The following is a 15,309-nucleotide window of genomic DNA, read 5'->3' on the forward strand; positions in this document are numbered from 1 at the left end:
TGTTGTTGTTCTTGTTTTGGCACCAAAGTCTTTCAAAGAAAGACATGTTTCAAATCCCGTGTCCTCTCCGCGAGCGGCGTCACCCGCCTCCGTTTGAACGACACACACTGACGCCCCGACTCTGATAGAACACGTTCTGTGATCATTGAGAGGAAGAAAAAAAAACAAAAAAAGAAAGAGTAAAAATCATCCCACCCAAAAGCAATTGCTCATAAATCTCAACACAAATTATTCCGCTCCGGAACAAAGCGATGAATTATTCAGAAACGACTTGTGAGAGAAAGAGCACGGAGCTGAAAACCCCAAAGTAAATACGTAATCAGAATCCTCCAGGAGGCTCGGCCGCCTAAAAATATGCTTAGACGCAGGAATTCTTTCCCCTTCCACAGACATAATTATACAAATTGCTCCGCGTCTCATTAACAAGAGAGGGGGGTAATTCGTATTAGCCATTCATAGCCTATTAATCTAATAAACTAGTTGGCTGTGTGTGTGTGTGTGTGTGTGTGTGTGTGTGTGTGTGTGTGTGTGTGTGTGTGTGTGTGTGTGTGTGTGTGTGTGTGTGTGTGGGTCTGCGTAATGAATTTCTATTCGATTTGTGTTTATTCCCCTCGTGCTGATAAGGGAGATGGGGGTAATGAGTGAAGTGGGTTTTTGCCGCTGCAGATGTGTTCAAAAACCACATCCAGCGCTGAGGGGAGAGGCGATCAATCAGCCTAATCCAATCAAAACCCAGTATTTGATGACCCACGAAAAACCTTGTGTATAATTCATATCTGTAATTTGTCTCATTTTCTATGATTCCGGAAACAGTCTGCAGTTGAACTCGCGAATCTCTTCATGACCCCTCGACAAGGGGCGGGTCACTGTAACCGTCTCGTCTTAGTTTTTTTCTGTAAAGTGTCTAAATATGGAAGCAAACCTGTTTCACCAGACTTTTACATTGACATTTGAACTCAGCTGCAGATTTCTTTTTCGTGAATTTCTGTCACTGAATTTAACGCTTCACATTAACGCTTTCAAATATTGTTTTGCATTAAAAATGATGTTGGAATTTTATTGTCTTCAAAATTTCATTAAGTGATTTTGACTTTTGTGTTTCAATGTTCACACTTTGATGATTAAATGATTATATGATTTCAAATTGTAAAAATTTGTGTTGCTCTAAATCAAAATTCTGTGTTTTAAAAAAAAATTCTGATGCAACATCCGGGACAACGAGGAGTAAATCAAGTTACGTTCCATCGGTCATGTCACGTTGAAGTTTGATGCTGAATCAGCAACATTTCTGGCAGATTGGAAAGTAAACAGCCCTTAATGCTAATGTTGGGGACGTTCGGTCGATAATCACCAAATTTCTCTCAGATATGCTTCGACATCAACACTTACACCTGTGAAAAAATGATGATGGACGATTCACCGTGTGTGTGTGTGTGTGTCTGTCACCATGTGTGTGCGTGCCTATGGCCGTGTGTGAGACCGTGTGTGTTTGTGCCTGTGACCCTGTGTGTGTGTGTGACCCTGTGTGTGTGTGTGTTTGTGCCTGTGACCCTGTGTGTGTGTGTGACCCTGTGTGTGTGTGTGTGTGCGTGAGACTCGTTGTAATCAGACAACCATCTGATTACAGCTTCAGTCTGACTCTGATGTTCACACTTTCATATCATCAGATATGTGGAGCCAGTGTTTTTAAAAACTCCATTAAATACATTGTCTCAATATCAGTTTGCGTCGAGAGCCTTTTAAACTTTGACCAAAGGTCTGATTTATGTTAGTTAGGAAATGAACAAATTTGATGAAGTTATTTCAGCCTGATTCCAAAGTAACATCACAGACCAACAATGAAGCAACTTGTTATAAATCTCTCTCTTTAAAAAACATCTCTTTCTCAAATCACGTGAGATTGTACTTCATGGATCTGGATGGAAACAGTCTGAGTTACAGAACGAGACACGTTGTCTTCTCCTCTGATTCCATGAGTGTGTTCAGACGACAGATCAGTGTGATGTAAAAAATAATCTTTCTTCTAAATCTACCTGTAGGTTTGAGTGTATCACTTACACATATGGAAGTTATGTCATTGAACACTTCTCCTCTGGATTCTGAAATGATTTTGTTTTTTCCGAGAGCAGTTATGAGCAACGACACGCGGGAGGTTTTTTTCATTTCGTTCAGCGCTCGCGATCACGTTCACAGCCGCCCGCCCGCGTGCGACGCTCTGCATGGAGACGATGATTCATCTGTGCGGCTTCTATTCGTTTTGAATCAGAGCGGTCGGTCGGTGATGCCGGTTCCCTCAGCGCTCCGACGACAGGTAGAGCCGAGACTCCAGCAGCAGCAGCTCCACGAGGAGCCGGCGCATGAATAATCACCAGATGCTGCCAGATAGCTCGGCTCTCCTCGGGCCTTCAGATGCTATGCTAACAAATGGGAGCAGTCAAACCAGAGCTAATGGAAAAAAACTAAGTTTCCCTGTTTCACCCCAAATACACTGTACACACACACACACACACACACACACACACACACACACACACACACAGGGTCACAGGCACACACACACACACACGCGCACACACACACACACACACACACACACACAGGGTCACAGGCACACACACACACACACACACACACACACACACACACACACACACACCAGGAGAGGACAATCGTTTTATCACTCAGCAGAAGTGTTTTTCTAGAAGCTAAACCACCAGGATATATTCTTCTCTCTCTCCCTCCCTCTCTCTCTCCCCATCCTCTCCCTCCCTCTCTCTCTCCCTCTCTCTCTCCCTCCCTCTCTCTCTCCCCATCCTCTCCCTCCCTCTCTCTCTCCCCCTCCTCTCCCTCCCTCTCTCTCCCCATCCTCTCCCTCCCTCTCTCTCTCCCCCTCCTCTCCCTCCCTCTCTCTCCCCATCCTCTCCCTCCCTCTCTCTCTCCCCATCCTCTCCCTCCCTCTCTCTCTCTCCCTCCCTCTCTCTCTCTCTCTCCCCCTCCTCTCCCTCCCTCTCTCTCCCCATCCTCTCCCTCTCTCTCTCTCTCCCCCTCCTCTCCCTCCCTCTCTCTCTCCCTCTCCCTCCCTCTCTCTCCCCATCCTCTCCCTCCCTCTCTCTCCCCATCCTCTCCCTCCCTCTCTCTCTCTCTCTCTCTCTCCCCCTCCTCTCCCTCCCTCTCTCTCCCCATCCTCTCCCTCCCTCTCTCTCTCCCTCTCCCTCCCTCTCTCTCCCCATCCTCTCCCTCCCTCTCTCTCTCCCCCTCCTCTCCCTCTCTCTCTCCCCCTCCTCTCCCTCCCTCTCTCTCTCCCCCTCCTCTCCCTCTCTCTCTCCCCCTCCTCTCCCTCTCTCTCTCCCCCTCCTCTCCATCTCTTTCTCTCTTTATTCTTCTCCCATCTCCAGTAGAAGTGAAATTACTCTCCAGCCAGGCAGCGAGGTCAGAGAGTCTGGCCTCCGTTATTTGTCTTCTCCTCCTCTACAATGTGTGTGTGTGTGTGTGTGTGTGTGTGTAAATGTACAAGCCAGGGAGAGTGAGCGAGAGCGAGGCCACCTCCACCAGCAGATTCCTGCTAATTGTGAAATTAGTTTGGTCATGTACAGTGTGTAGTAGCACACACACACACACACACACACACACACACACACACACACACACACACACACACACATACACTACTTGCTGGGATCAGAATAATCCAGACTTTAAAAAATCGGAATGATCCCTGAACGTTTGATCCAGATTAAAACCAAGATTGGATTACGTGATCTAATCCACATCCACAGAGAATTGTTTGTCCCCGGTGACAGATTCATATTGTTTTACAGTTACACGCTGATGTTTCCTCTCGTGCTGAACATGTCGCCTGTCTGAAGAAGAATTATTTTTAAAAAAGTAATAGAAGCACAATGAGCAGGATAAACTTTTGTAGCAAATCAATTATTACGGTAAAACTATGTTGAGAGTGAAGAAGAACCTCATTGGTTCAGGAGTTTGTGAATGTTTAAACTTGTGAATGTGTGAGTGAGACACAGTAAACCGTCTGATATTATGTCCTGTTGTTTTTTTTGTTTTTTGGGGGAAAGTAATCTTCCCATGATCAAAAACAGAGTTGATGCATATTTCCCACGTCTCAGCTCGCAGAGATTGTTCCGCTGCTGAAACAGTTGCGGCTTCAATTACGGCGCCATCTGTCTGTCACGCCGGATCCGAGCATCAAATCAAACTCCGACGTGCTCACGGACTGTGACCGCGCGTCAGCTGATCGCCCGCGGTGAGAAGAGTGAAGGGTGTCGAGTGTAAATGTCAGGCGGCTCTGACCTGCTGCTCTCCGAGCTCCCTCTTCAGTCGGTTCTGCCACTGCAGCGCCTGCATCACGATCGCCTCCCACCTCCTCTCCAGGTTGATGGACAGCAGCTGCAGGGCCTCCCGGTGCTGCTCCGCCTCAGGGCCCACCTCCGCCGTGGGGCCCGACTGTCCCAGGAGGAGGGCATTGGAGAAAACGGAGAATTATGGTAATAAATTATCAAACTAATCATATGATTGATTTCTGAATGATTAGAATCCAACTTTCCATCAGAAACTTCATTAATTTATTATCGTTAGCAAAGGCACTTTTGTCAAGGTCAAATTCCAAGTGAGGTCGCTGGTGATGAATGGGGTTATGGAGTATCGTTGGGATTATTTCCGATACCGGTACTAAATCGATACTTTAGGCACAAAACGTGGGTCGACGATAAGAAGCCACCAGAGTTCAGTGTAATGTTGACAAGGCACGTGTGGTGATGTTCACGTTGCCTCTAAACTGGGCAACTGTTTCAGTAAAAAGCCCAGGAACCGGAATGAGGCCCCGGGATCTGCCTCGGGATCCGGTCCTGTAGATTTCCATACCCAACCCCAGCGATGAAGTTGTTGAAGTTCTGTGATTCGTGTCGAAGTCGGATGTGTTGTCGTCGGACGTGCGGTTGGTTTCTCTCACCTGGCTCTGCTGCAGCAGCTTCTGGCACAGTTTCAGGACGGAGGAGATTCCTCGGCGTCGCGCTCGCACCTCCGCACACAGCGACTGGTGGCACATGTGGAGAGAGGAACGTGAGAAAAAGACAAACAAGGTCAGAAAAAATGTGGCGGATGTCATTATTAAAATCAATGACTGTGTGAAAAAAACCTGCCGAGTCAATCCGAGAGGTTTATCCTGATGGAAGTTCTTTGAGAGGTTAAAGTGGTCGGTGACCAGGTTCCAGAGGTCCTCTGTGGGTTTCTAGGAGTCTTTTAAAGGTTCTACTAGTCACAGTGTAATTTAGCTTTCTATCCTGTGTGGTTTTGCCTTACTCTTACTTTTGCACTATTTTGAATTTATTTTTTGTATATAATACATATCTTATTTTCTGTTTAGTTTTTTTGGTTTGTACTATTGCACTGTGGGTCCGAGACATTCCTCTGTATGTCTGGAACAATACTGCAGTTGACTTGTCTTCGAATTTCTAGTGGTCCTTAAACAGGGTTCTCGTGGTCCTTAAAGATGTTCTAATGGCCCTTCAATAGGTTTTAGTGGTCCTCTATGAGTTTATGAGTCTTTAACAGGTTCTACTGGTCATTGAGAAGGTTCTGCAAGTAGCTTTGGGGGTTTGATTGGTCAAAGACAGGTTCTAGTAGGACCTTCAGTAGGACCTTCAGGAGGTTCAAGTAGGACCTTCAGGAGGTTCTAGTAGGACCTTCAGGAGGTTCTAGTAGGACCTTCAGTAGGACCTTCAGGAGGTTCTAGTAGGACCTTCAGGAGGTTCTAGTAGGACCTTCAGGATGTTCTAGTAGGACCTTCAGGAGGTTCTAGTAGGACCTTCAGTAGGACCTTCAGGAGGTTCTAGTAGGACCTTCAGGAGGTTCTAGTAGGACCTTCAGGAGGTTCAAGTAGGCCCTTCAGGAGGTTCTAGTAGGACCTTCAGGAGGTTCAAGTAGGACCTTCAGGATGTTCTAGTAGGACCTTCAGGATGTTCTAGTAGGACCTTCAGGAGGTTCAAGTAGGACCTTCAGGAGGTTCTAGTAGGACCTTCAGGAGGTTCAAGTAGGCCCTTCAGGAGGTTCTAGTAGGACCTTCAGGAAGTTCAAGTAGGCCCTTCAGGAGGTTCTAGTAGGACCTTCAGGAGGTTCAAGTAGGCCCTTCAGGAGGTTCTAGTAGGACCTTCAGGAGGTTCAAGTAGGACCTTCAGTAGGACCTTCAGGAGGTTCTAGTAGGACCTTCAGGAGGTTCTAGTAGGACCTTCAGGAGGTTCAAGTAGGCCCTTCAGGAGGTTCAAGTAGGACCTTCAGGATGTTCTAGTAGGACCTTCAGGATGTTCTAGTAGGACCTTCAGGAGGTTCAAGTAGGACCTTCAGGAGGTTCTAGTAGGACCTTCAGGAGGTTCAAGTAGGCCCTTCAGGAGGTTCTAGTAGGACCTTCAGGAGGTTCAAGTAGGCCCTTCAGGAGGTTCAAGTAGGACCTTCAGGATGTTCTAGTAGGACCTTCAGGATGTTCTAGTAGGACCTTCAGGAGGTTCAAGTAGGACCTTCAGGAGGTTCTAGTAGGACCTTCAGGAGGTTCAAGTAGGCCCTTCAGGAGGTTCTAGTAGGACCTTCAGGAGGTTCAAGTAGGCCCTTCAGGAGGTTCTAGTAGGACCTTCAGGAGGTTCAAGTAGGACCTTCAGTAGGACCTTCAGGAGGTTCTAGTAGGACCTTCAGGAGGTTCTAGTAGGACCTTCAGGAGGTTCAAGTAGGCCCTTCAGGAGGTTCTAGTAGGACCTTCAGGAGGTTCAAGTAGGACCTTCAGGATGTTCTAGTAGGACCTTCAGGATGTTCTAGTAGGACCTTCAGGAGGTTCTAGTAGGACCTTCAGGAGGTTCTAGTAGGACCTTAGGGGATTTGATGCCTCCTCTAGTTGTTTAACACCAAATGAGGTGTTCATCCTTCCAAGTAGAAGAGCAGTACACTCGAAAGATTATTGACAATGAGCATTGAAGATGTTCTCGACGCTCATGGTGGAGCGTCGAGAACATGACCAGAGTGCGTTTCTGTTCCTTTAATGTTTCCCTCGTCTGTATCATAAAAAACAACAACAATAAAACAAACAAGAACAAACAAGTGCCACGTTTGTAGTCTTTTTAATATATGTATTTGATTTTCACAGTCGTTAAACTCAGGCCATTGCGAGCAGTTTATTAGCATCAAGTCAAACGCAGCACACAGATCCTTCATCAGCAGTAACAGAGCATGAAATAAATGACGACAGCCAATATTCCTCCGTCTGCTTCCCGCGCGGCTCCCGTCTAATGAATGCACAAAAAAAAGAAAGAAGGAAGGAAAACAGAAACACAAGGATTGGCAGTGCCTATTATAAATCACTATATGCTGATGAGCTTTCGCACGCAAAGGTCAGCCAGTGTGTGTGTGTGTGTGTTTGCATGTTTGAATGTTTACATATGCATGCATGGCACAAGTGTGTGTTTGTGTGTGTGTGTGTGTGTGTCACACAGAATACAGGGGGACAGCCTTACTTTTCTGCGGCAGTGACCAAACACGTCCAAGCCCCAAACTATTTATGTTAATCCCGCCCGCTCGCTGAAAAGCACTTCCTTTACATTTTCTTTACATTTTCCAATAAATATTAAACACTATTACAATGAAATGGGATTCTCTCTCTCTCTCCCTCACACACACACTGAACTCTTCTTCCCTCCGTCTTTCATCTCGCCCTCTTCAGTTTAGCATATTTGTGGCGCGCCTTGTTGTCTAAACAGGAGATGGGGATGCAGAATACAGCAGACAGGATCAAGAGGACAAGCCTGGTGTGTGTGTGTGGCTGCAGATGAATTTATTCCTAACAGGAGGTGTGTATCAGGTTGAAGGAGGCTCTAAACAACAACAAGACGACTGAGTGATACTCTCGCTCTGCGCCACACACCCGCGGCAGGCGGCGCGGAGGAAGACGAATTTACCTGGATTGAAGCCGGAGAGGATAATTCAGCGCGTTAACGTCAAGAGGACGACGGTCGTACGTCTCAGGCCCGAGAGTCTGACACGGCGAACCGAGACTCATTTTTACGAGCGTGTCTCGTCAGATTTATTAATAAAGACGAGCTGAAAGGCTTCCTCACGTCAGAATCTGAGCGGAGACGATTGTATATTGTTTCTTTCCATTTGAGACACTCGGGATCTTTGTATCTCAAACTTAGCATCACGCCTGTTCCTCTCGTCACCTTCCTCAGCCGGTCGCCTCGGGACGTCTACAGACGCTCCAGAACCAAAGACTGTAGATGAGAAATGGACGTAGTCACCAGGTCCAGGAAATGAAGCGAAAAGGCAGAAGTGCCTGAAGCCTGTGTTCTCTGGAATCACCAGCAGGGGGCGACTCCACTGGTTGGTTCAATAGAAGTTTCAGAAATCTAAACTCGAGCATTTGTTTTTACCTGTTTGATAATTATTTTATGTTCTCTAATGATTCTTATTTTTGGGTCATATTTGTGTCCAAGTGTTTTCCTTTAATGACGTTTTTACAACTTTTGCAGGGTGTTTTAATTTCATTTTTTGTGAAATATGAAATCAAATGAATTGAAGAACAATGAAACTTTGTGACTTTGCTCCGGGAAAAGTGTTAATAGACAAATTCTACTTACTCACCAGATTTTTTGACCACTAGTGGGGAGGAATGTTTCTCATCAGGAAGTACAAGCTGGTTGGGCGACAACTCGACTCACAGTCTCGTGACATCACTTAACGTTTCACAACTCAGGTTCTGAAACGTTCGGCTGTGCAGATGTTTCCCGTGGCGAGACAAACAGTTCCTGTGCTCGTGACTGTGATTGTTCACCAGAACACAAACTAATCCTCGGCGGATACGATGAGAATGATGATAAATATCACTTCTACCAACATCTGTGTTACGATGCAGCTTCAGAAGAGTTTCTCCTCGGAGAGTTTATTTTTAGACGGAGGAGAGAATCGGAGAAACGTAAGTCTCTATTGTTTCTGCACTGCTGGTTTTTATGCACTGATCCCTCCCTCTCTCTCTCTCCCTCCCTCCCTCCCTCCCTCTCTCTCTCTCCCTCCCTCCCTCCCTCCCTCTCTCTCTCTCCCTCCCTCCCTCCCTCTCTCTCTCTCTCCTTCCCCTCTCTCTCTCTCTCTCCCTCCCTCTCTCCCTCTCTCTCTCTCTCTCTCTCTCCCTCCCTCTCTCTCTCTCTCTCCCTCCCTCCCTCCCCCTCCCTCCCTCCCTCCCTCTCTCCCTCTCTCTCTCTCTCTCTCTCCCTCCCTCTCTCTCTCTCTCTCTCTCTCTCTCCCTCTCTCTCTCTCTCTCTCCCTCCCTCCCCTCCCTCCCTCCCTCCCTCTCTCTCTCCCTCTCTCTCTCTCTCTCTCTCTCTCCCTCCCTCTCTCCCTCTCTCTCTCTCTCTCCCTCCCCCTCCCTCCCTCCCTCCCTCCCTCCCTCCCTCCCTCCCTCTCTCCCTCTCTCTCTGGCCGGTCGAGCCTGGCTGGGCCCATATTGACTCAGAGAGCTCTACAGACACAGTCGGACAAATATTTGCCAGAAAGCTTTCCTTCCCAAAAACGCATGCGAAAGGAAAAGAGATGCAGGATGTGTGGGGGGGGGTACTGAGAACAGAGAGATAGAAGAGCGTGAGATAAGAAACTGACAGAGACAACAACAGAAAAGGAAAACGAGACAGGAAATGAAAAAGCATCCGAGGGAGAAGCCACTGATTTGTTCCCATGCAAACTGGGAGCCGACTGTGATTCCTTGACAACGTTCAACGCTTCCCAACGTGGAAACACCAACTCTCTCTGCTTCCAGTTCTTGTCAGGTCTGTTGTACGGAGCATCTGTCTCTTCACCTGCTCTCAGACTGACGCCGCGAGTAGTTGAATGTCGGGAGTCATCGTCACGCTGCAGAATGAATTTGGAACCAATCAGACGAGCTCCCTGGTGGTTTTTGCATTAAGTGCCTTTGCTTTTACAGATCTCTTCTGTAAAAGAGGAAAGGACGACAAGCGAACCAGGTGGAACAGGTCAATGGACCGGAGCAGGTTCTGTGTGATGCTGTGTTCACACCGGATGATTCATAGTAACTGAGTTCGGCGAATAACACAAATAATCGTCCGCTCTTCCTTCGACAAACCTCCTCAATCACACACGCAAACGGGAAGTGTTGAACGCAAAGAAACATTCAGACCGGAAAACCACACAGAGCATCATTCACGTGTAAGTGATGCAAAATTCACATCTATTCGTTCTTTGCATTGAATTTGTATGTATCATGTTGCGTGAATAATTTGCACCATGAGTCTCATATTATTGTTCATGAGTCATTAAGTAATGGAGTGTTTTTTGGTCTGAACGCATCGTAAAGACGACGCCTTCAATCCTAAACCCTGGTCTCCCCTCGTGGTCTAATTATCTTATCTTCTTAACGCATCACGAGGACATTTTTGCTTGAGTTCAAATATTTAGAGTCGAGCAAGTGAAGCGAACGATGCAAATTTTTCATCTTTGTGTTATTCGCGACACCAAATTTGTGCCTTTGCGTCGACTTTGCGTTGCCTCTGGTGGCAGCCTGCCGGCGCTGGAAGGACTTGTTGATTTAATCAGTCCAAACCTTGATGATCCGAAATAAAGATATTGTAGAGAAACTTCCCTGACAAAGGAAAATCCTTAAAGACAAGCTCAGCTGCTGCTTGGTGTCCAAAGAGGACAGATGAGGTGGTTCAAGCGTCTGAACAGGAACAAACCGACGTGATTTCATATCCCATCCGGTCTGAGAACCCCAGAGATGGTGGACTGAAAGAAAGTCGGTCTGGGATACTTTGATGAGCCCGATGGGGAAGGACTCTTTGTTTGAGGAACCCTGGCGAAAAGGGGAACGTCGTTTCCGTATTCACCTCTCCACGTGTTCAAGGTCGACCAACAGGAAAGACAAGACGAGATCGAGCAGCGCCTCACTCTCCCTCTTCAGTGTTTCTCCGTCTGTCACTCAAGCCTCTTCGAGTGAGGGCGACGGAATCAGGACAAACAAGAGCAAAGAGGATCTGCTCTCCTCTTTGTCTAACTCCCCCTCCATCCTGCCGCTCGCTCTCCGTCATTCCTGTCTCTCTCTCTCATTCTTAAGTCTCCCTCTCCAAAAGAACAAAATCCTCTTAACTCTCCTCCACCTCCTCATCTCCACAATCTAATTACCAAGACCTGCCGTGAAGAGAGGGAGACACAGAGAGAGAAGGGAGGAAGGAAGGAAAGATGGAGGAGATACAGGAGAGTGGAGGTTGCGTCAGCGTTGTGTCATGACAATACAGTTTGTTACAGATTGTCATTTCACAAAAACAAGCACCTGTTCTCAAACATCTTATGAACACAAGCGGCCGGACGACAACTTCGCCCAGAATAATAAGATTTAATATTTGCCTGCACATCTTTAAACTTTCTGCGACAAACCTCATCTGAACACACACACACAAGTAAAGATGAAGGTTTAAGGTGCTCGAATACAGCAACAATAGTTTTCTCCCCCATTTCTGATACGGCGTCAGGACGTCTGACGACAGTGACGGAGGGAGGATCTCAACTAAGGATGCACCAATACCACTTTTCAGACCAACTACAAGTCTTTAGATTAAGCGACTTGTAGATACCAAGTACCAAGATGAGTTTGGAATATATAAAACACTAGACCTGAATCTGACATTCTGAACATCGATGGAGAGAGGGACCGAGATGGTAAGAAACAGAAAAGAAAAAGAAGGGAAGGGAAAAATGAAAAATAAAGACAAAGGAAAGAAATGAGAAAACATTAAAGGAGAGAAAGGACGAGAAGGAAAGAAGACCAGGACAAAGTGTGAAGTCAGGAGAGAAGAAATAGAGAGAGACTTTAGGCTGCTTGCACAGTGACCCAGTGGATATTTCAATCAATTACCATTAATTAGAAATCTCTAATTAATTCTATTTGTTGATTAAGTCAATTTAAACCACAAGCACTCGTTATCGCCCAACGAGCCTGATGAATTCCTGTCGACACATATTCCCTCTGCTGCCGTCGCCACCAGCTGCACTGACTCTGTGGTTTACTTCCCCTCCGCTTCATCCCTTCCTTCATCCCTTCCTTCCTTCATCCCTTCCTTCATCCCTCCCTTCCTCCATCCCTCCCTTCCTTCATCCCTTCCTTCATCCCTCCCTTCCTCCATCCCTCCCTTCCTCCATCCCTCCCTTCCTTCATCCCTTCCTTCATCCCTCCCTTCCTTCCTTCCTCCCTTCCTCCATCCCTCCCTTCCTTCATCCCTTCCTTCATCCCTCCCTTCCTCCATCCCTCCCTTCCTCCATCCCTCCCTTCCTTCATCCCTTCCTTCCTTCATCCCTCCCTTCCTCCATCCCTCCCTTCCTTCCTTCCTCCCTTCCTTCCTTCATCCCTCCCTTCCTTCATCCCTCCCTTCCTTCATCCCTCCCTTCCTCCATCCCTCCCTTCCTTCCTTCCTCCCTCCCTTCCTTCATCCCTCCCTTCCTTCATCCCTCCCTTCCTTCATCCCTCCCTTCCTTCCTTCCTCCCTTCCTTCCTTCATCCCTCCCTTCCTTCCTTCATCCCTCCCTTCCTTCCTTCCTCCCTTCCTTCCTTCATCCCTCCCTTCCTTCATCCCTCCCTTCCTTCCTTCCTCCCTTCCTTCCTCCCTTCCTCCCTTCGTTCCTTCATCCCTCCCTTCCTTCATTCCTTCCTTCATCCCTCCCTTCCTTCATCCCTCCCTTCCTCCATCCCTCCCTTCCTTCATCCCTTCCTCCCTTCGTTCCTTCACCCTTCCTTCATCCCTCCCTTCCTTCATCCCTCCCTTCCTCCCTTCCTTCCTTCCTCCCTTCCTCCCTCCCTCCCTTCGTTCCTTCCTCCCTTCGTTCCTCTGCTCCTCTGTCCGTCCAGCCAGGTTTGTTTCCGAGGGGCTGCTTGTGGATGGCTGCTCGCTGGAAACAAATATCCATCATTTTCCTCGGACCTCGAGGTCAGGGATTCCCAAACCGGGACCCCGACACGTCAGGGGTCCTTCACACAGACTCCAGGTGCACGAGACAAGGCTGCACAACACGGCCGCAGCCGCCCTCTGAAGACTTCCCAGTCTTCTTAGGGAGCGAAACTTTTTGGCTACGAGCATAAAACGGTATAAATACAAAAGGGGGCTCCGGGCTCCGGAAAATGGTCCTTTCCATAGAAGTCTATGACAATATGACTCCGCATGATTGACAGCTGGTAGTGTCATCGGTGCCAGTCAGACCACACCCCAATTATATGTCCGGTTGCAAAACAACCAAGATGCCGCTGGTCAAAATGCCAAACTCAGAAACGGCAGCTCACAAACGAGGGACATGTAATGAAGTAACAAAGACAAAACATCAAGGATCTTTAAGAAAAGTAGTTTTTCCCGTTAACACAAAAACTAAATTGATTTATTTAGTTAAACAAACACACACACACACACACACACACACACACACACTTAGCATGTTTCGGTCGTTCCCACAAGAAAACAGCGAAACACAAAAACACTCACATCTTGTTTAGTCCTTCCTTCACACACTTACACCATCTACCCATAATGCCTCTCTTCCCTCTAAGTGCGCCCCCCCCCCCTCTTCTATCTGTTAATAGGAACCAATTAGTTCGCATTGTCCCCCTCTCCCAGTAAAAGAGCATTATGGGAATTCCCCCTACTTAACACCTTTCCCTTTTCCAAACAGGCGCCCAATTAGACGCCTAAAGGACAAAGAGACAGAGGACAAGTGGAGGCCTCGGAGGGACGGAGGGGTGTGTGTGTGTGTGTGTGTGTGTGTGTGTGTGTTGTCTCTCTTAGTTCAGTCCAGGTTTTTCAGAAAGTCACTGATGAACTGTTATATTATTGTTTTATTTCAAAAAAAGTTGCCAGAAGAAACAAAACCAACTGTGTGTGTGTGTGGTACCCCGGTATTGGGCCCCGCCCACACACCTCAGTGTCATCTGTCAATCATGACACATGAAATAACGAATGAAAAGCAAAGTCATCAGACATGTACTGAACTACCTCACATAACATCTTGAAGCTACAGTGTGTAATATTTAGAAGTACTTCACTATTCACAGAAATTGAATATAGTTAAATATAGTTCCATGAGGTGGACCGACCTCCGTGTGAGTCTCCATGTTTCTACGTCGTGTTGAACACGGTTGTTGAACTAAACGGTCCAGAATACGTCGCGTTCACGTTGAATTTTCAGACGCTGCTGGAAACCGGAAACGTAATCAGTCCATATCTGATCTGCTTACATTGAGGGGGCGTGGCTTATGACCTATACCGCAGCCAGACACCAGGGGGCGATCGTGATGATTTGACTTCACTCTTTGGAAGCTGTCATGTCGTCCATCTTTATTTGCAGCTGCCCACAGGCATCACTGCTGGAATCTGACATATGTTCAAGCTACACTATTTTAACAAGATTCTCCTTTTTACATGTTATAGACAATGTATATATATCTATATATATATAGATATATATTATATATATACAGTTTTTTTCAATGTATACTCTTATTTGTGAGGTTTGACCCTGAATCCAGTTTACTGATCTGCTCTTTTTTTTCCTTCTTTTAAACATCACATATAAATTGTGTCTGAAAGTCAGCGGGTTTTGTTCAAAGGCTTTTAGAGCAATTCACTGAAAATGGAAGTCGTCAGTAAAGTAAGATGTGTCTCCACTTAGCCGCTGTGTTTGACACGTTTATGGTGTGTGTGTGTAAAACCCATATATATTAAAATAACCTGTCACGGTTGAGCAGGAAGCAGGACCCAAATGCAGAGGTGCACTTTCAAATAGTCTTGAATCAACTGATAAGAAACCAAAATCACGGAGTCTCATAATAAAACAAAAACAAACTGCAACTAAGGGTGTCCACGAGAACAGAAACAAGGTCAGGAAACGACTGGGGAAAAAACAACAGGAACAACAACCAGGGAAGACGACCAGGAAAACAGCAGACGATCCATCACAGACAAAGGGAAGCACAGAGAATAAATACAGAAAAGGAGGGCGGGGCTAATAGAACACAGGTGAGACACATTAGGAACAGGTGCAGCCAATCACAGGGGCAGGAGACACAGGAGAAACAAGACACCAGAAACTAGACACAGGACAGGAAGTGCAGCAACACAAGGACAGGGACTTTCCTTGTAAAACAGGAAACCAGGAAAACAAACAAAACATGAACCTACGAGCGGGAACTGGATGTGACATAACCGTTCAGTGCTCAGACAAAGTGAAAGCTTGAATCCAATCTGAGAAACACGTTTTCATTTTTGGGATGAG

At 46.8% G+C, this 15,309-nt stretch overlaps 2 protein-coding genes across 13 annotated transcripts in view; both read right to left on the bottom strand.

The window, feature by feature from the left end:
- Nucleotides 1-15,309, bottom strand: part of LOC118286489 (alpha-tectorin-like) — a 475,374-nt gene that overhangs the window by 279,719 nt on the left and 180,346 nt on the right. The window lies entirely within an intron of this gene.
- The window catches only part of akap6 (A kinase (PRKA) anchor protein 6), a 136,421-nt gene that overhangs the window by 13,154 nt on the left and 107,958 nt on the right, over nucleotides 1-15,309 (bottom strand). For all 11 annotated transcript variants that reach the window (XM_047337714.1, XM_047337712.1, XM_047337711.1 and 8 more), the window contains 2 exons: nucleotides 4,970-5,053; nucleotides 4,312-4,464 (listed from right to left, as the gene is read on the bottom strand). In XM_047337714.1, coding sequence (XP_047193670.1) covers nucleotides 4,312-4,464; nucleotides 4,970-5,053 — 237 coding nt within the window. The remainder of the gene's footprint in view (nucleotides 1-4,311; nucleotides 4,465-4,969; nucleotides 5,054-15,309) is intronic.

The sequence above is a fragment of the Scophthalmus maximus genome, chromosome 15 (assembly GCF_022379125.1).
Source record: "Scophthalmus maximus strain ysfricsl-2021 chromosome 15, ASM2237912v1, whole genome shotgun sequence".
NCBI classification, from domain to species: domain Eukaryota; kingdom Metazoa; phylum Chordata; class Actinopteri; order Pleuronectiformes; family Scophthalmidae; genus Scophthalmus; species Scophthalmus maximus.